At 39.2% G+C, this 20,647-nt stretch overlaps 1 protein-coding gene across 1 annotated transcript; it reads left to right on the forward strand.

Moving 5' to 3' along the window:
• Positions 1-705: 705 nt before the first annotated feature.
• Positions 706-14,657, forward strand: LOC136841595 (protein SpAN-like). Its single transcript, XM_067108668.1, has 12 exons — positions 706-844; positions 5,057-5,104; positions 6,279-6,444; positions 7,214-7,413; positions 7,804-7,998; positions 8,974-9,235; positions 9,479-9,562; positions 9,757-9,931; positions 10,290-10,433; positions 11,956-12,547; positions 13,326-13,420; positions 14,255-14,657. Exons 1-10 carry the CDS (start codon positions 761-763, stop codon positions 12,416-12,418), a joined length of 1,821 nt encoding a protein of 606 aa, XP_066964769.1. The 5' UTR covers positions 706-760; the 3' UTR covers positions 12,419-12,547; positions 13,326-13,420; positions 14,255-14,657.
• Positions 14,658-20,647: the final 5,990 nt, after the last annotated feature.

Genomic DNA, 20,647 nt, shown 5'->3' on the forward strand with positions numbered 1-20,647 from the left:
GAAAGGTGTAACAGGAGGAAAACCGCCCAGTTGCACTGTGAATCAGTTGTCAGGAGAGGGTTAAGGAAAATAAGATGGAAGAGGGAATATGAAAGGAGGTACAGTAAAGGGGTCGCAGCTAGGGGCCTAAGGAAGGCACGCTGCAAAGAACCTTAAGTAATGCTTACAGTGCACCGCATGAGGTGCGCTGGTGGCGCTACCCTACGGGAAGTAGTTTTATGTTGGAAGCCTTAATTAGTATGTAGTTTTATGTTGAAGTCTTAATTAGTACGTAGTTTTGTGTTGAAGCCTTAATTAGTATGTCGTTTTATGTTGGAAGCCTTAATTAGTATGTAGTTTTATGTTGAAGCCTTAATTAGTATGTAGTTTTATGTTGGAAGCCTTAATTAGTATGTAGTTTTATGTTGGAAGCCTTAATTAGTATGTAGTTTTATGTTGGAGGCCAGAGTACAGTGACATCCATTAAGTAAACCTGACATTCTAATCATATCATCGCAAAAAATGATCGACATCTAATTAATCTATTAATCCATTTACAAAACGACCTCTCCCATCTACATACACATGTGTATGTGCGCCATACTGCCCACATGCATATGTGAAAAGCCCACCCCCCAAACCCCCGCCCCCGGCCAACCGCCCGCCCCTATACCACAGAACATATGTTTTATTAGGATGAAACGAAGAGCCTCATTCCGCCCGATCACCGTCAGTATCGCTGCTGTGGTCCGACAGTCAGACGTCAGGATAGTCGACCGCCATGGCGATTTCCTGGGTCTGTCGTTCGTTGGTTCTTCGCCTCCTGCTAGCGACGGCGGCGGCCATCCTTCCAGCCTCTGTCCAGGTAAATAAAACAAGGTTGAAGATGCGTACAGGCGTATGGTGTAAGGAGGGCTACCTTCTAGCTGCTGTCAAGGGCATCTGCAAAAATTAGCAGCCTGAGGAATATTCTAGCTCTTACAGAGGATGAGACAGAGATCTTCTTCTGTGCCAGAAATGGGCCTTGGTTAAAATTCTGTAGACTCTGTTCAGGTAAATAAATACAAGGCAGAAGATAATCTCAGCAGCTGTCAAGGACATCTGCAAAAATTAGCAGCCTGAGGAATATTCTAATTTTACAGAGGACGATCTTCTTCTGCGCCAGAAATGGCCCTTGGTTAAAATTCTGTAGACTCTGGTCAGGTGAATAAATACAAGGCAGAAGATGTATAGAAGAGGGATAATCTTAGCAGCTGACAAGGGCATTTGCGAAAATTAGCAGCCCGAAGAATATAGTTCTCAGTAGAGATGAAGTAGAGGACTTCTATGCCAGAAATGGGCCTTGGTTAAAACTCTGTAGACTCTGTACAATAAATATTATCACCAAAGAGCGAATCACGTAGAATATGAACTGCTCTTTTGAGAGTTTTATATGAGTCAGAAAACGATTTAAAGCATGAAACTGGATGCTAAAAAAAAAAAGATCCAGTTAATGCTAAACTTGGAACCTGGAAAATGACTGAGTATTAGTATTTTAACAACTAGAATCTAATTTTAATTGATCAAAATGACGTCAGACCCTCCTCCTACGATTCAACTCCACAGAAATAAGGTTCCAGGTCTCAACCTTCCAGTGACTCAACCTTCAGGGACAAATCCTCTGGGGTTTAAGAGGTTCTTAGAGCTGAACCCCACTTCAACCCCTTAGGAAAACTTCCGTGGCTACAAAAAGTGTAGATAGTCTCATATATTCCCAACCTTAAGTATAGATGGTCACACATATTCTCAAACTTAAGTATAGATAGTCTCATAAAATCTCAAACCTAGATCCTTCATGGCTCAAGGATGCTGTTTCCTAAAGCATCAAGGCCTCGTGGAATATGGTTCTTACACCTGAACTCACTCGACCTAATCAAAGTAACTACGCACTCTAAAGATTCCACATCTCAGACTCTGCGAAAATACCGATTCATCACATCCATTATTTTTCCCACTGCACGAATTGTGCGTCTGACATCTTAAACCCTATAATCACAGGAATAACAACCAAAGATATCTCACAATAATTCTGTCTCATGATTATGAAGATTTAAGTTCATAAAAAAATTACTGTCGCCATTTAAAAAGTATGTATCATATTGGTGTATCCATTGTCCTGGAATTTTAGATGTTCAAATTCTAATTCAATGAATGGCTAAAGAAATCTCCGGGTTGTAGAATCATTTTAAATTTACCGACAAAAAACATGAAAATTAAATGAATATCCTTATAGAATTAAACACCACTTTTTCACTAAATCAACAGATAAGTATCTGCACAGACCTCAAGATCTTACAAACTGTCTGAAAGTGACTGAAACTTGACTATAGCAGATATCCTAACATCGGGGTCTGACAGACCTGGCCTTATGCCAGCACGGGCTCTTGCCTCTGGAGAAGACCGCTGAATTGAACTGAATATAGAATTTAGGCCAAAGGCCAAGCACTGGGACCAGTGAGGTCATTCAGCGCTGAAACGGAAATTGACAGGAAAAGTTTGAAAGGTGTAACAGGAGGAAAACCTCAAAGCAGTTGCACTATGAATCAACTGTTAGGAGAGGGTTGAGGAAAGTAAGATGGAAGAAAGAGAATATGAAAGGAGGTACAGTAAAAGGAACGAAAGGGGTTGCAGCTAGGGGTCGAAGGCACGCTGGTGGCGCTACCCCGCCCCTACGGGGTGGAGGAGCCCCGAAACGAAGTCCCTGCAGACAATGACTGACAGACTCTGCAAATATACAAATCGTTTATATAAGTTTCTGGCCAATATGAAAAGCTTTTTCGAACTTGCTATGAGGAACGGGAGAATTCATTTTTTTTGAAGATCTTACCCCCGGCCCCCTAAAAAGGAGGGGTGTTATTTTCGAGTTGGGGGAGGCGGCCATCCAGGGAGATTTGAAACATTAATGAAATGCAAATTTTTTATAGGGCCAAGTGTACTTAAGAGCTTCTTCTTAAATGTCAATTTACATGCAAAAATTACCAAATTAAATTTGCATATAATTACGGGGGATTATTTGCATATAAACTAATTCGCGTAGGTGCAGATATATCCATGTGAACCCTGTTTAGAGAGAGAGAGAGAGAGAGAGAGAGAGAGAGAGAGAGAGAGAGAGAGAGAGAGAGAGAGAGAATAGTAAACCTACATCAGTAACAATGTTCGCTGTGAGTTTTCATTAGTTAAGCTTAAGCAAAGGCACGCAGTAGAAATTCAGCCAAACACCTGACCATGAGAGAGAGAGAGAGAGAGAGAGAGAGAGAGAGAGAGAGAGAGAGAGAGAGAAAAGTGTGTCAGTGATGAAGTCCGCATAAGGAATTCAAAGGAAATAATTTTTTTTTTTTTTTGACACCATCGAAATCTTTCTTTTCGACTGGATGTCGACTCTCTGAAAAATATAAAAATTTAACGAGAAAAAATGAGATTTATGACCATTATGATAATCCAAGTTGTCACAGGTGACGCCTGGTACGAAGTGGAGAGTTGGGAATGACAGAAATATAGTTCCTTTGATCTATAGCGCGTATGAATATGCAGATTGCTGTCTTCGACTGTAATCTAGTTATGTAGTTACGTTTTTCGCCCCACAAATATACGCGTAGAGAGTTTGTAGATGTTTGTGTGTATGTTTATTAAACATACAAACGTACATACACATTATGTATATGCGTGTACATATATATGTATATATGTACTGTATATATGTGTGCATTATTTATCTATGTATATTTATATGTTTATGTTAACATACACATAAACATCTATACACTACACATACGTGTTTATTCTCAATGGTTCTCATTCAGAGCAAACAAAGTAGAACACATTTTTTTTCCTACAGAATATTAAATAAAATCAAATAAAACAAAATATATAAATCACACAAAAACTATGAATAAAGTAAGCATTCACAATCCAGTCCTCTGTAAATTGCCAAAACATTTTCAATAATTTCTTGAGGGCGAAGGCCGATGGGAGGGGCAACCCAATGCCCTTCTCTAGCCGATGCCTGAATGATTCAAAGTAAAAAACGCGCCGAAGTTACTTCGGCGCAATTGAGTTTTCTGTCCAGCGTATACTCAAGGTCACCGAAAATAGATTTATTTTTCGCTGATCTCGGCATAATGCTGTATGAGCCGCGGACCATGAAACTCTAACCATGGCCCTGTGGTGGCCTATCCTATATCGTTGCCAGATGCACGATTATGGTTAACTTTAACCTCAAATAAAATGAAAACTACTGAGGCTAGATGGCTGCAATTTGGTATGTTTGATGATTGGAGGGTGGATGATCAACGTACCAATTTGCAGCCCTCTAGCCTCAGTAGTTTTTAAGATCTGAGGGCGGACAGAAAAAAGTGCGGACAGAAAATGTGAGGACAGAAAAATGTGCGGACGGACGGACAAAGCTGGCACAATAGTTTCCTTTTATAGAAAACTAAAAAAAAAAAAAAAATGGAAGCGGAAAAGTAGACCCGAAATCTCTCTGTGAGACTCATTTCAATTTCAAGTAAATTTCGCCACAAATCGTCAGAGCCAGTCAGAATAATTATGCTTATTTTAATGCTAAGTGCCCCGTTTTAAATTTAATCATTATTATTATCGATGAAGGAATGCGTCAGGTATGTTAATATTAGCGAGAAGAGACTGGAGGTAGTACTTGGATACCTGTGCAGATACTGAACATTTTTATACAGATCGTGAAGGCTGAGACACCAACATACGAATGAATGCATTGCTTCAGAATCTCAATAAGACGATTCATTACTGGTTGTAAACAGTTCACAGTGACAGCTGATAGAAACTGGTTCACGGTAAGTTCCTGAACCCCTCTTGATTATAGAAGGTTCATAGTGAGAGTAGGTGAACCACTGTTGCTTAAGAAAGGTTCACAATTTAATTAGGAACTGTTGATCAAAGAACGGTTCAGAGTCTATGTAAATGAACCTGAACCACTGTTACCCAAGAACAGTTCACAGTCAAAGCGAATGAATCAATGCTAATTTAATTATGAAAATACATTTTTTTATCTCTCTTTTGTCAGGCTTTCGAATTCCGAGATGAGAAAGCTGCTGTTCGAAAGATAAATCCGGTAAGTAGCTTTTAATATGAAGACAGGGATGACAGACTCTGAGTTCCATTTGATCACTCTTCCTGAAATAAATAAAAATCTAAATTAGCCTCTTCACCATTTTACTGATTATGCAGACCTGGAAAAATTCATTTAACGTCTTGACTAAACTTGTAGGATACAAATGGAAGACCTTGAAGGATCTGACATTGTTTATGTCGGATTCAGATGCCCAAATGTTAATACAAAACTGAAGTATACGTAGTATGACCTTGTCGAATTTCCTGAAGCCTCGTTTTACCTTTTTGAAAAAGTATACATATAATTCTTAAATATATAATTGCATAAATGTATATATATATATTAATATGAATATATAAATTAGAGTCATGTATTTTATTGAAGACTCCAAGAAAAGTATTAATGTTCTTTTGCACAACTATAATTTTGGGAAACAACTGTTGAGCGCTGATAAAAAAGGACCCAAAAACGGGAAAAGGAACCAGCTAAGAATCAGAGGAACAAAGAAAAAGAACAGTTGAGAGTAAAAGGAATAAGAATGAAAAGAAAAACAGAATGAAGTTGTAACAAGTGACATTCTCCCAAAAGAATAACACCCAAACTACAATTAACTCGAGAAATGTTCATTCATTCTTTCATGTTCCATTCACAAAACCTTTCTACAACGATTCCATGGTTGTCCGGCTCCGTACACCTATGCATTGCCTCCCCATTCGTAAAACAATGCATTTTCTCTCCATTCAGGTGCAGAATCTAACTCCTTTTTGAAGGTAATTCGCGGTGTGTAATCTTCATCAAATCAATATTTCTTTATTGTTTCCAATAAGGACACTGTCCCAGTTTGATTTTATCTAGTCATTCCTTCGTGTCTTTTCTCAACGAGCATTTTGCAGCTTGCACAACAGCCTTTACGGGTGCTAAACTGAATCAGAAAGAAGCATTTCAATTAATTACATATCATAACCAAGCACCTTTTAATATCATATCATATAATCTGCTCTCTGTTACACGTCTCACAATCCCCGGCCTCTTGTAAAAGAGAGATACTTTTTTTTCTTTTTTTCATCTGTACTTCCCGCCCTATTTCACTGTCCCAGCTTCTTGGAAAAGGGAGTTTTTTTTTTTTTTAATGTTAACTGAATCCTGTCTCTTGGTCTCATCCTCCTCCGTGCAGGTCTTCCCGGAGGAGAGGTACATCGAAGAGGAGGACGTCATCCTGACTCGATGGCAGGAGGCGGCTCTGTTCTCGGGAGGGGAGTCGAGGAAGGCCAGTGCGGATCTGGCAGTATATTGGCCCGACAGCGGCGGGTTTCCACGCGTCCCTTACACCTTCACGGATGGTAAGTTAAATATGTCACAGGGTGGGGTGACTTGCTTGCTGCTGGACTGCTGCTGCTGTTGCTGAACCTTCTCGACCCGAGTTCGAATCTTGGCGTGGAGGGACAGTTCCTTCATTTCATTTACAAAGTTTGGCTTCGTGGGTTTTCTGGACAACGCTTGTCTAGAAACTCGAGAGACTCAATGTGGTTACTTAGATTAGGTTCACATAGCTGTTGAGGCCGTGTTTTTTTTTTCTATGCTAAAATACGATCTTGCAAAAACTCAGAAAAACTTCAGGTCCAGTTGATAAAGACTAGTGATTTTGGCATGAGTATTGCATCAGATTTCAGTGGTCACTCATCAACCATATCAGGATTGGGTAGAATACTCCATGACTGAGGAACATGGTTCAAGAGCTGGTTGAGGGAATAGCAGACAGTGTGTCTTGGAATTTAAAACTAGGTGACATGGGTGTTAGGCAGTGGCATTCCTCCTGACAACCAAACAGGCACCACATGCATGTCAGTGTTTATGGTAACAACAGCTGAGCTGCTCTGATAATCAACTAGCTCCAGGTGTAATGCAGTTCCTTACAGTAACCAGTTGAATCTTATGTCGAAAGCATGCCTGTTACCTTACTCAACTTCTAAGTGACAGACACGATATTCATGTCAGTATCTGAGGTAAGATTCATTAGGTCATTTTATTGAAAATCTATTCTGTCTAAAAAATGCCTTCTTTCTCCCATACTAACTGACTTCTGCAGTAACGGCAGGTTTATTCATTCAGGTTACGTTAATCGTGAGGCTGTCTGGGATGCCATAGCCCACTGGGAAGAGAATACGTGCCTGATATTTGAAGAAGTTCCTACCACCTACAGTGGTCCACACCTGGCATTTGAAAGGAACTCTGAGAATTGCAGTTCCTACGTCGGCATGACTGGTTCTTCGGCGCAGTCCGTTTACCTAACGGAACTTTGCGAGGAACATGTAAGTAGTAGAATACTTGTCAGTGTTGCTCTGAATGGAATGAAATGGCTTGATAACTCCCCAGTAAGCACTTCTGATGTAGTAGTGAATGTACCAAACTTGAATGCATCAAGTATTATATCCTATTTCCCAAATTAAAAATACAAGTACAAATAATTATGTCACAGCAATTTAAGCCTTAAATAAGTACTAACAATCATGTCATCGCAATTTGGTCCTTCAAAAAGCATCATCCACAGGAACTCTGATCAGTAAAGTTTTTAGATCAGGGAATGGAAAGGCTTCTGATTTTTAATTCCAGAGCGCTCTTTGAACTTTTAGGATGCAATGCACACAATTATTACGTTCTCGGATAATATATATTTCATGCACTAATCCCACACTCAACAGTTTGGCGAGCTTGTTATAGAGATCGGCCACGCCATTGGCATGTGGCATGAAGAGACAAGGTCAGACAGGGATACCTACGTCCACATTAACACTGACAACGCCCTTCCAGAGAAGCTCAGCAATTTCTTCAAAGAGTCCGACAATAGTTATGGTGTCCCTTATGATTACAGTTCCATCATGCACAACCATGAGAGGGTGAGATTATCATCAAGAAACCACAGGATGTAAAGTTCTGAATTTAAGTTAGAGTGAAAGGTCTCACTGGTAATTCATCACATGAGGATAGGACTGACAAGGATCCAGTACTGTATTACATGACTTGAAAATGACATCGGGAAGCGTTTGGGTGCATCAGCACTAGAATAACAACACTTTTTAAATGCAAGTCAGCAACTTATTACATACATATTACAAAACAGGTTGAAAACAAGTCAATGACCAGAAGTCAAGAACAAACCTTTGGCAAATACTGTGCAGTCGTATAAAGCATTGCTTTGGACTACCAATAAGTCGTGACTTGTATTCAACCTGTTTGTGGAGTGTGTGAGGTAAGTTGCAAATGTATGTTTATGGCATGTTTAACTGTAGTGCTGATATACCCTAAGAGTAACATATCAAATACAGCACTCGTGATTTGGTTGATAGATATCAATTTTTTGTGCAACAATTCGAACATATGTCTAATTAAATTTTGGTCGCGTAAAAATGGAAGTTAAGTACTAAGTCTGTAAATGAATAAATTGGGAGTACTGCAGTTAAATGAGAGGTTGTATGATGCAAGAGAACGAGGAGAAAAACAAATTCTTTTCTATTCGTGGGATTTGAGATATCACACAGAGTATAATGCTCAAAACATCTGAGAGAAAGAATTCTTTGGGGAAACATCTGGAGGAAGATGTGTTTGGTTATTGCAGTGTTTTTTACTTGAGTTATTCATCTACTACTTTACTGAAATAAATCTGTAACTCATATGAAGAAACTAAGTCAGATAAGTGTTGTAGATTTAGCCTTGAGACATTCACGTATGAATCATCATCTATAAAACAAAGGTATGAAGTCTGAACTATCTGGAAATACAGAACATAACTTGTACTCTGTCTTTGATCTAAAGTCAGACCATCACTCAAAAAACATTCTTCGGATATACGATGACAGGATACCATTTTGCAGGTCTTTGCTCTGAACGGGCACATAACAATTGCAACTCTGAACCCTTTGTATCAAGGGCTTCTGGGACAACAGAACGGCCTATCCCACATGGACAAGCTCCTTGCTAACAAAATGTATGGATGTTCTGCCAAGCTTATAGCATCCTCGCAATGTTCCAGCGACACTTGCCTGAACAATGGCTATCTCTCCACAACCTGCACCTGCGTATGTCCTGACGGCACTTCTGGTACCAACTGCGAGACAGTGACTACACCTTACAATGGTAAGTCTGGGGCATTATAGTAAAAGTCGGAAACCCCAAGTCAAAAGGAGCAATGTTAGATTACTATGACTGTGATTGATCAATTTCTTATTGAATGATAATGATAAAGATTTTATCAGCGTTCACTGGAAATTAGAGGAAAATATAAACAAGACAATATGGATGAATGAAAGGAAATTATACTGCACATGGACACTGACCCCCGTACACGGAGAGTAACATATAGCCTTTGTATTCTTGCAGATGCCATTTTATCACCCTACACGGAACTCATAAACACAGAAGGTACCATTACTTCACCAAATCACCCAAGCTATTATCAATCTGGTAAGTATCATCATGGAGACAATTGTAAGAAATGCCAACCTTTGAGATGTCACAGTTGCTTTTGTTGTTGGTTGTTTGATTATGACACCCGTGGTGTGCTTACATTGTAAGTTGGTTTGCATCTATTGCTACAGTGGGATCAAGTGACTGTGTCGTTTATACCAGGTCTCTACAAACAGACTAACTTATTTCAGGACTGAAATTCACCAAATGGATCCAAGCGCCCGAGTGCAATAACGTCGTAGCCACATTCACAGCTTTCGACGTCTACTGGAGAACTGCTCATTACATACGGGAGTCAGAAACAGCAAGTATGTGCTGGTATGATGGCTTGGAAATTCGAACTGACAACATGCTTGATGGCACGTGGTAAGTAGTTTCCTTGCTGATTTGTGTATTCACATGTAACTTCATTCAAACCTCGCTAGGCCCTTGTTTGTGTATAGGCTTCCTTTTTTCTTATTAGAAATCAGTCTTGTGTGGATATCGTGGTCATGTATTTTTCAAAGTGGTAATGTCATAATTTTGCTATCACAAATACTTCTGTTATTTTTCTCCATAAAGATACAGTTATTTCCACGTCTCTCATTTATTGAAAACCTTTCCTCATCCAGGCACACCTGTAAGTGTCTTAGGTCCTCACACCTTTCCCTCCTTTAACACTAATTGCCTACTTACAATTAAATCAAGGAAAACAGAATGCCAATCTTTTTTCGCACACACGCAGGTACTGCGGACAGGAAATATCAAGTGGCGACAGCTTCACTTCCACAGGTAATCAAATGGTCATCTATTTCAAGACAGCAACGACGAATTTCAAGACGGGATGGTCGGCAGATATCACCTTCGTCGAGGACCCTAGATGCACCAGGTAACTTCCCTAAATACGCAGAAGAAAATCAAAGATAGACCAGGAAAATAATACAACTAAAGTGAACATATGTTATAAATCAGCTGCTTGATACTAAATGCTGATCTAAATCATTCTTTCAACTTCTTTTCAACTTCAGCACAACATCTTCAACTACAACGCCGGGCACGTCAACTACGACAACAGCTTCAACCACTTCAACAACCCCCACCACAACTTCAACCTCAACTTCTACAACTCCTACCACAACATCAACCTCCACAACGCCTACTACAACTTCAACCTCTACAACTTCAACATCTACAAGTTCCACTACAACTTCAACCTCCACATCTCCTACTACAACTTCAACTTCTACAACCTCCACAACCCCCACTACAACTTCAACTTCTACAACTCCAACTACAACCTCTACTTCTACAACCTCCACAACTCCCACTACAACTTCAACCTCTACTACCTCCACAACTTCAACTTCTACAACTTCCACAACTCCCACTACAACCTCAACATCTACAACTTCCACCTCAACTTCAACCTCTACAACTCCCACTACAACTTCAACATCCACAACTTCCACAACTCCCACTACAACTTCAACTTCCACAACTCCCACTACAACTTCAACTTCCACAACTCCCACCACAACAACTTCTACAACCTCCACAACTCCCACTACAACTTCAACCTCTACATCTTCCACTACAACTTCAAGTTCTTCAACCTCCTACAACTCCTTCTACTACAACTCCACTCAACTTCAACTTCTACTACCTCCACGACTACAACTTCAACCTCTACAACTCCCACTACAACTTCAACCTCTACTACCTCCACAACTCCCACTACAACTTCTTCAACTTCCACTACAACTTCAAGCTCTTCAACATCCACAACTCCACAACAACTTCAACCTCTACAACTCCCACTACAACCTCCACTACCTCAACCTCTACAACTCCCACTCAGCCACAACTTCTACAACCTCCACAACTCCAACTACCTCAACTTCCACAACCTCAATCACTCCCACTACAACTTCCTCTACAACATCAACTTCTACATCTTCCACAACTCCCACTACAACTTCAACAACTTCCACAACTCCCACTACAACTTCCTCAACAACATCAACTTCCACAACCTCCACAACTCCCACTACAACTTCCTCTACGTCATCAACTTCTACATCCTCTACAACTTCAACTTCCACAACTCCCACAACAACTTCCACAACTCCCACTACAACTTCCTCAACAACATCAACTTCCACAACCTCCTCCCACTACAACTTCCTCAACAACATCAACTCAACCTCCACAACTCCCACTACAACTTCCTCTACATCATTCTACAACTTCCCACAACACCCACTACAACTTCAACTTCCACAACTCCCACTTCTCACAACATCAACCAACTCCCACTACAACTTCAACTTCTACAACTTCACTTCTACAACATCCACTACAACCTCAACTTCCACAACCTCAACCACTACAACATCAACTTCTACAACAAGTCCAACTACAACTTCTACAACATCCACAACTCCCACTTCAACCTCAACTTCCACAACTTCAACAACCCCCACTACAACATCAACATCTACAACTTCAACTTCTACCTCCACAACTCCCACTACAACGTCAACTTCTACTACTTCCACAACTCCCACTACAACTTCAACTTCTACAACTTCCACTACAACATCAACCTCTACAACCTCCACAACTCCAACTACATCATCAACTTCTACAACCTCCACAACTCCCACTACAACATCAACTTCCACAACTTCAACAACTCCCACTACAACATCAACTTCCACAACTTCAACAACTCCCACTACAACATCAACCTCTACAACCTCCACAACTCCTACTACAACATCAACTTCCACTACATCCACAACTTCAACTTCTACCACGACATCAACATCATTCTACTACAACATCAACATCTTCTACAACGACATCAACTAAAGCCATTACAACCACAACACCAATGCCCAACTGTAACATATATACCAGTGGTGGCTACTACTTTTCGAGTCTCCAAGATATCCTGCTAACTACCCAAACAACGCCCAGTGCACTATGGGAGCTTTCACGGTAAGTTCCTAAATTTTGCACCGCCTTGCAGGCATCCACCTAGGAGAATCTTTTTAGCTTGCTTTACTGACAGATGCTACAAAACTTTGAGGATCTACTGATTAATTATACCTTTAATGATAGGTGCTACAAATGTTTGAGGATCTATCGATGCAGAAACCTTACTGAAAGGAGCATCAGATCTTTGAGGATCTCCTGATTCAGTAACTTTACTGACAGGTGCTACGAATCTTTGGGGATCTATTGATTCTGTAGGTACAGGAGACCATGTGGCCAACAGCAAGTTTTCTGGTATTCTTCCATGTTTCTTACATGCTACAAAAAATAAAGCTTGGAGTTAAAACCAAGTATCCGTGAAATATTCTGAACTATCAAGAATACCGCACCTTAATCAAAGAGGAAAATGGATGGGAGCATGGTACAAAATTGGCTAATCTATAGAGTTGAAGCTTACTGTGCAGCTATATCCCTACTAATCATACCACTTAAGCAGCCCATGCCAAATATATATTAAGGCTAAAAGTCACTTCTATTTTACCTTTGGGGCACAATTAGAATAAATTTTTGGGATGCCAAACGCCCAGAAGTTGGAATACTGAATGAAGAGAGTAGCCCATAAGCAACAAACAAAAACTTCAAAAAATTTATGTGATAAACCACCTAGTTTATATAATTCTCCTTATTCACAGTAATCAAAGTAACTAACTTTAACAATTTAAGCTGTACTCTATTTTTCACTTATACATATATTTATTAATTTACCTGTTTATTCTTACAGGGGTCCATTGTCGACACTTCTCTCTACATCAACAGATTTAGCCTTGGCTCTGGAGATTCTGTGACAATCTACAACCAATACACACCTCCGTTAACGTAAGAATGTTAGGGAAAAACAAACACGACTTATTTTTGTGATCAAAGGTCAAGGTAACATATAGCCCCTTTTCTTTTGTAAAGGGAGACAGCCTCTTTGCAAGTCTTGTCAGCATAACTCTAAACCAAATCGACGTGAAGAGATGAAACCTTACTAGGGTGTAAGAAGATGGTCTAGAAAAGGACTTGAACCTTATCTTACTGAGTAAGAATGACAACTAATGTACTGAGGGATAAAAAATTTAATGCATAAGTTTACAATAACATATTGTAAGCAGGTCATATCGTCGGAAAACTGAAGCTAACAATAATTTTCCATTAGGGTTTTTTTTTTTAACCAGTGACCATGAAACACTAAGGGAACACTTCAGCCACTCTGGCTGAGTGGATAGAGCACTGATCTAGCGTTCCATTGGTAAAGACTCATATTCCCTTAGGAGGAAGTTATTGTGCCTTAAGATAAAAATCAACACTACAGTGAAATGGGAAAGTTGCAATTGATTCAAGTAAATTTTAGCTTATCAATCAAACAAAGTTAGTTTGTACAAGGCAACTTGAAAGCAGGCATTCCAATAACCTCAAGGGTTTTTTTTATTTTTTAGCAATAACTGAACCGAGAAATGAATGAAGGAATCAGTGACTTTCCATGCCATATGAAGTTCCCATGGTGGTTATCTGGCAGATAAAAATTAACCCATGAAAACTCCCAAGTAAACTTGATGGGTAGAGAGACAAGATTAGTAATTAACTAAAGTCAAAGTCAACCTGTATCAGCCAGTAGGATGCTTTGTCAGGAGAGGCAAAGTCAGTGGCTTAACTGAATTCTAATTGCAGATTGACAGGCTATATAGCTTCTAGAACGACGTACCGCATCCTAGGATCGAACATTCAGACGACATTTGCTGCTGACAGCTCAGGGACCTCGTACGGATTCAGCCTGAGATACAGCAAAGCCTCGTCCCCTTGTGGAAAGGTAACAATATGTCAACTTGACACTGACTGTTTACGTGGTTCAAGATAAAAAGGCTATGATCAGTGCGGATATTTGTAAGGTTACATGCACTGTACAAAAGATTGATATATAAGATCTATGGGAAATACAGTTGAGATGAAACAGATGATGTATGCAAGAGTATGTTCCAGGCATTATAAAACTCCGACTGATGATCCACATATGTCATGATATTAAAGACTGAAATCTATGTGAAGCGCTTAATTTTGACATTTCATTCTTCTGTTCAGCAAGGCTACAATAACCTCTTATTTTGGAGATGGTGACACATGCTGGGTTTCACCTTTATTATAATTACAGTAAAGGTTTCACCTTTATTGTAATTATAATTATACCTCTTTCTTGCCACCTATCCCGCCCTTTCACTAAGTCACCTTCCTCCATTCTTTGCACATGATCAAACCATCTCTAAACACTACACTAACCCTTTGATCATTCCCACATATTTCTGCATTTCTAACCCTTTCATATTTTTGTCACACAACCTACTAATTAAACATTTCATCTCTACAGCATATGAATTTATCGTTTTATACACTTTCAACATCCCTGCTTCACCTGTTGTGTCTGTGACCTGATCCTGAGATTTTATGGACTGTCCATGTACTTCTCCACCTTGCATCTTTCACCGTAGCCGTTTGTTTCATTTATTTCACCTTTCTTTGGTACATTTCCTGTTAATAGGAACCCTTGTAATAATAATTTATAAATATATAGTTACTAATGAGCCTTATTGATTCTTCTGATTTTTTCTCCAGAGAATATGCGGGTATCATCAGGACTACCTTCTGAGGAGCCCCAGATTCCCAGGTCACATCCCCAAACAAATTTTAGAATACCAGTTTTCGTGGGCATGGCACATGTATCCAGAGTAGAAACTGTCTCATGTTGTACTTCATTATCCAGAAGCCTCTTAATGTTAAACATCACTGGAAAATCTCACTTCATACAAATCAGCATTACCTGCTCACAGTGCACAACCGTGTCGCCACGAATCAGATGGCTGTTGTTGTCCTTTTTCTTCTTCCAAAAGAAAACAACCAGGGCCTTTGAATATCCGTGTTACCTAATGTTAAAAGCAGTAATATAGTTTTTACCTTTAGAAAGCTCACTATCAGCCTTGTTCAGTCCATCAGAGGGGCAGAGTTTGCCAGTTATAGTTTATATTCTTGAAGAATTAGTCCTGACTTGCCTTTCAATGGAACTGTATTTGTTTCACAGACCCAGTCGGGATGGGGTCATTGAGAGTGAGGTTTGAGAAGATGAAGCCTGTGGCAGCGAACTACCTTGCCTTCAACAGAGACCCTGGACGCATCACTGCCGTTCTACAACTCAGATACAACAAGATCCACTGCGGTTACAGAAACCCATCCGCCTTCAACGCCATCTCCAACAAGCTGAACGTCTACTTTTACGGAAAACTCAGAAGTTATGGATACAAAATCCATCATCAAGATCCGATAAACTCCGGAAACTACTGCTTTGAAAAAGTGGCCTTAATCGATGCAAATATAAATGTGTGATGTAACTTGGCTCTTATAGATGAGTTAAAACACTGAAGATGGGCCGCATATGATACACCTATAAATCTGTCCCTTTTGTTCTGGATTAGGTTGTGCCAATTTCACTTTAATATTTTGGCAGGTAATTGCACCAGGGAGCAAATTTAACTAACATCCCTATGCCATTTTATTCTCATTGTGTGAGGTTTTAATAAACAATATTTATCCCAAATGATTCAGTTTCAGTTGTCCTTCCTGTTTGACTTGTTTATGTAATCTGGCATTAAAATGCCCAAGGACATCAATGCTTGTGCGTGTCATCTTACCTCGCTTGATTTGCTTCAGAGTGCAATGAGCACTGAGCAAAGAGCACATACCCTTCAAGTGCCCCATTCATTGAAATATAACAAAAATAGACCTCCCTTGAGGGTGATCTGCCTCTCAAAATATGGCCTAAAGTCAAAGAGACGGCCATATGTGGATGACAGTTTATTCTCCATTCATCACCAGCTTCATCGTTCTGTCTCCTGCAATTGGAGGCCCTCTGTCGACCTCACACTCCAACAGGAGTGAATTATTCATTTGTCAGTTTTAGTTTAAGGTTGTTTTCTGTAACTTGTTCTTAGCCATTACATAAACACAGTTGAAATATGCCAAGGCAATCGATTCTTGAAGGCATAGAATTCTCTTCCATTTGTTCTGAATTGGCTTGAATCATAATGTGACGTCAATTAAATCAATAAGCAATGTATTTTGGAAAGTGGAATTTGGAGCACATGCCACCAGATTGTTTTCTTAAGGGTGGTGTCCCAAATACACACCAGTAATTCATCATATACATATCACCAAAACAGGCTGGAACAGTCGACGGTCACAAGCGGAGAACGAATCTTTGGCAAATAGTGGATAATTGTAAACCGCACTGGGGCAGGGAATACCAATAAGTCATTGACTTGTATTCAACCTGACTGTGATGATGTGTGCAGTTGTGCTGACAATTGTTTATGGCCTGTTTCACTGCAGTGTGGATGCACTTTTGAAGTTATCTCAAGAACTAAAAGATTTGTGGGAACCCAAGAGATATTCTAAAAAACTAAAGTCATAAATTCAAAAGAACCATGACAAGAACAAGTTATGCAAGGTAACTATAAACTGTAATTAATAAATAAAAAAGGTCTAAAAAGGTCTGACAGATAGAGGGTCTCCACAGTTAAAACCTGATGCTGACTGTTGTAAAAATTTCCTATCACAAGGAGTCAGATCTAAAGTTCCATAAATTCCTACTCATATAAGATGGAGGATCTTGTTGAGATTTCTCTCTTTCTAAAAGCTGCCAAAGTGTTGTATCTATCATGCAGAGCAGGACTGAACATCTTCAATCAATGTAAAATTAATGTACACTAGGGCTCACTTTTTTAACTGAAAATCCAACCAGGCATTCTTGCAGAATGAGTCCCAGTCTTTAGCTGGTTCGAAGATTCAATCTTTTGTCAAGTGGTGGATCGATTTGTAGTAAAGTTGTTTTTAACAAAAGAACAAGATATATCAGAGTCTAAACTGGGTTAGGAACGGCATGTTGTCCAAAATTACCAACTGATTTACAAAGGGAAGGGTGAGAGACTTAACAGATACTACCATCTGATTTTTTAAAACATCAGGTAGAGCAGTTCCAGTGACCTATCCATGACTCTCCAAAGAGAATCAACTTCAAATACAACCTAACAAATGGCTGCAACTATCATGACAGATGTTAGGATGAAATGAGCAACTCCCAAGAATTCAAAGACATTCTTCAGGTAGATAACACATAGCCGTTCCTAAGGCAAGATCAGAAAACAGGCACTAATTCAGTGTCATGCCACCTGAGCTCAATCCATCTGGTCCACTGGCAAACAGAGGCCTGTGGGGTAGGTTCTTGGGTAGGTCACTTGCAGCCCAATCCATCTGATCCACTGGCAAAACAGGGACGTGTGGTGGTAGGTTCTTGGGTAGGTCATTGACGTGCTGTCAAGCTGGGTCAGAAGAGAGGCTTGGTAGTTCGATTCTCTTGCCTTACGACTTTTCACAGCCCATAAAGCAGCTGTCATTGATCATACTCACGTGAAAACAGAAGCTTCTGCCAATGTACCTCATTCTGGAGACAGATCACCAGAGCACTTCTGTTCGTCAACACAGAACGGACTACTGGGAAATAGGTGGAGAGATGTCGACTTACAGAAATTAGTTTTGGGAGTCAGCAAACGAAGCTTGGGAGTTAGTACCTCCGAGAAGGGATGATGTCTGGTAACAAGGTGATAAGGTGTGACAACTGTCAATAGGCTGTAAGAGCTAAACGCTGTATGTGTTGAGCTTAAACACTGTAAGGTCCTTACTGGAAGCCTTTTGGAAACTCAGGAAAATTACACAAGTATGACATAGATCTGAAACTTATTCTCTAATTTAACAGCCAATTACATACATACATACATACATGAATATACATCTATACACACACAAACACACACACACACACACACACATATATATATATATATATATATATATATATATATATATATATATATATATATATATATATATATATATATATATGAATCAATAATACCGAATTAAGTCTTCTATAGTCTACCATACTGGAAACATCTTCGTGCTGATTTTAAAAACGACACCTCCACACAAAGTATAATAATTATCACCCAAAAAAAATATATAGGAACACATGCGCAGAATATTTAATTCCCTCCATAAACATTCGACATCTGTCGAGGTTATGAGAAGGATTAAAACTAATCTACAGTGATTGTTTCGAGATATCAGTTTTGCATGTAAGCAAACATGCATCATATCATACATATACATATACTGTGTGTGTTTATATATATATATATATATATATATATATATATATATATATATATATATATATATATATATATATATATATATGTATATATAACTTTATCACATACACAATTGTTCTGTGCAGTAGCAGAATTACTAAAGGACCTCATTCAAACTAGATGGTAACTTTTCTGAATAAATACTCTATTAGATACCATCCAGTTTGAATGAGGTCCTTTAGTAATACTGTATTATATATATATATATATATATATATATATATATATATATATATATATATATATATATATATATATATATATATATATAGACATCAGACATTTATATACATATTTTCATATATATACATATATACAGTATATACACAAATTATATTATTTAATTTGGTAAAACAGAATTTTCTATAAACTTCCGGATTTCGTTGTACGTTGTTTGTTGAGAATGCATTAGAATCCAGTCAAAAGCTCTCGCATTCCGGTGTTTCAATTTCTTGGGATATAATATTGTCTATATTTCGCATCACATTCTAACTGAATGCTGATGAAATTGTAGGGGTACAATTCTGAGACATTATTACCCTGTTGTTCCATTCGTTTTCTCCTGCTGACAGCTGGGCTTTGTCATACACCTCATGGCTTCCATCAAAGTAATACTCACTTTACTGGGGGCTAGTTGGTTGGTTTAGAATTAAGGTTTCCTTCTACCAGCGCTCCAGGAATGGAATAGGATACAGAATTTAGGCAAAGACCAAGCGCTGGGACCTGATCGGGTCATTCAGCGCTGAAAGGAAATTTCACAGGTAGGAAGGTTTGAAAGGTGTAACAGGGGAAAACCTCATGGTTGAACTCTGAAACAATCGTTAGAAGAAGGGTTAGGAAAGTCAGATTGAAGAAAGAGGTACAGTAAAAAGGAATGAAAGAGGTTGCAGCTAGGGGCCGGAGGACACTGCAAGGACCCTTAAGTAACGCCCACAGTGCACCATGCGAAGTAAGTAAGTATACCTTAGTTTAACCAGACCACTGAGCTGGTTAACAGCTCTCTAGGGCTGGCCCGAAGGATTAGATTTATTTTACCTGGCTAAGAACCGATTGGTTACCTAGCAACGTGTACTGGCGGCACTATCCCTCACGCAGGGAGCCCAGGAGGATGAATTCCAAGCCTGGAAGAGAGTCCAGTCAGCCTCGAGGTAGACTTCTCTATCTGCCTTAACAAAAATACATTTAACATTTTTCACCTGTACTGTCGCCCAGCAACGAGAAACATCTAATCTAAGCCAAACAACCTTTGTAAAGATCACCATCCTGAAGAACACCATGAGGTAACGACAGAAACAGTCATTGGTAGAAGAAAGTAAATGGAATACTGTAGTAACCCACTTCGGTATTTTATTCCTAAACACTGACTGAAAAAAATAGGACGCTGTAGAAATGCTGTCTTGAAACAACAGAAGCCAGAGGTGCATCATTATTCCATAATAAAAATTGTCTTTGAGAAACACTGTGCTCAACACATGCATAATATATATATATATATATATATATATATATATATATATATATATATATATATATATATATATATATATACATACATATACATACACATAAACCTGCAAAATTCACCCCATACTTTGTGCAAACAATCATCGCAATGTGCCTCTCCAACTGATACATAACCGCAAACATCCATTCCAGTGAGATTACACACCTCAGACAGGCGACGACGGCGAAGCGTGGGGTCGCAATTTGTCTCTTAATTCAGTCACATCATTTAAAGACATAATTGTCGGTTTCCCGCCCCGGTAATTACAGCCCTCAGGTCGTCAGTCAACGAAGGAGGCGTATCATCATG

Source organism: Macrobrachium rosenbergii, chromosome 1, assembly GCF_040412425.1.
Source record: "Macrobrachium rosenbergii isolate ZJJX-2024 chromosome 1, ASM4041242v1, whole genome shotgun sequence".
Taxonomy (NCBI): domain Eukaryota; kingdom Metazoa; phylum Arthropoda; class Malacostraca; order Decapoda; family Palaemonidae; genus Macrobrachium; species Macrobrachium rosenbergii.

What these genes read in the sequence shown, in the direction of transcription:
- LOC136841595 (XM_067108668.1), top strand. Translation starts at nt 761, where the DNA reads ATGGCGATTTCCTGGGTCTGTCGTTCGTTGGTTCTTCGCCTCCTGCTA. An exon ending in CCCTTACACCTTCACGGATG is followed by an intron (nt 6,445 to 7,213) that starts GTAAGTTAAATA and finishes TTATTCATTCAG; the next exon opens with GTTACGTTAATCGTGAGGCT. An exon ending in CGGAACTTTGCGAGGAACAT is followed by an intron (nt 7,414 to 7,803) that starts GTAAGTAGTAGA and finishes CACACTCAACAG; the next exon opens with TTTGGCGAGCTTGTTATAGA.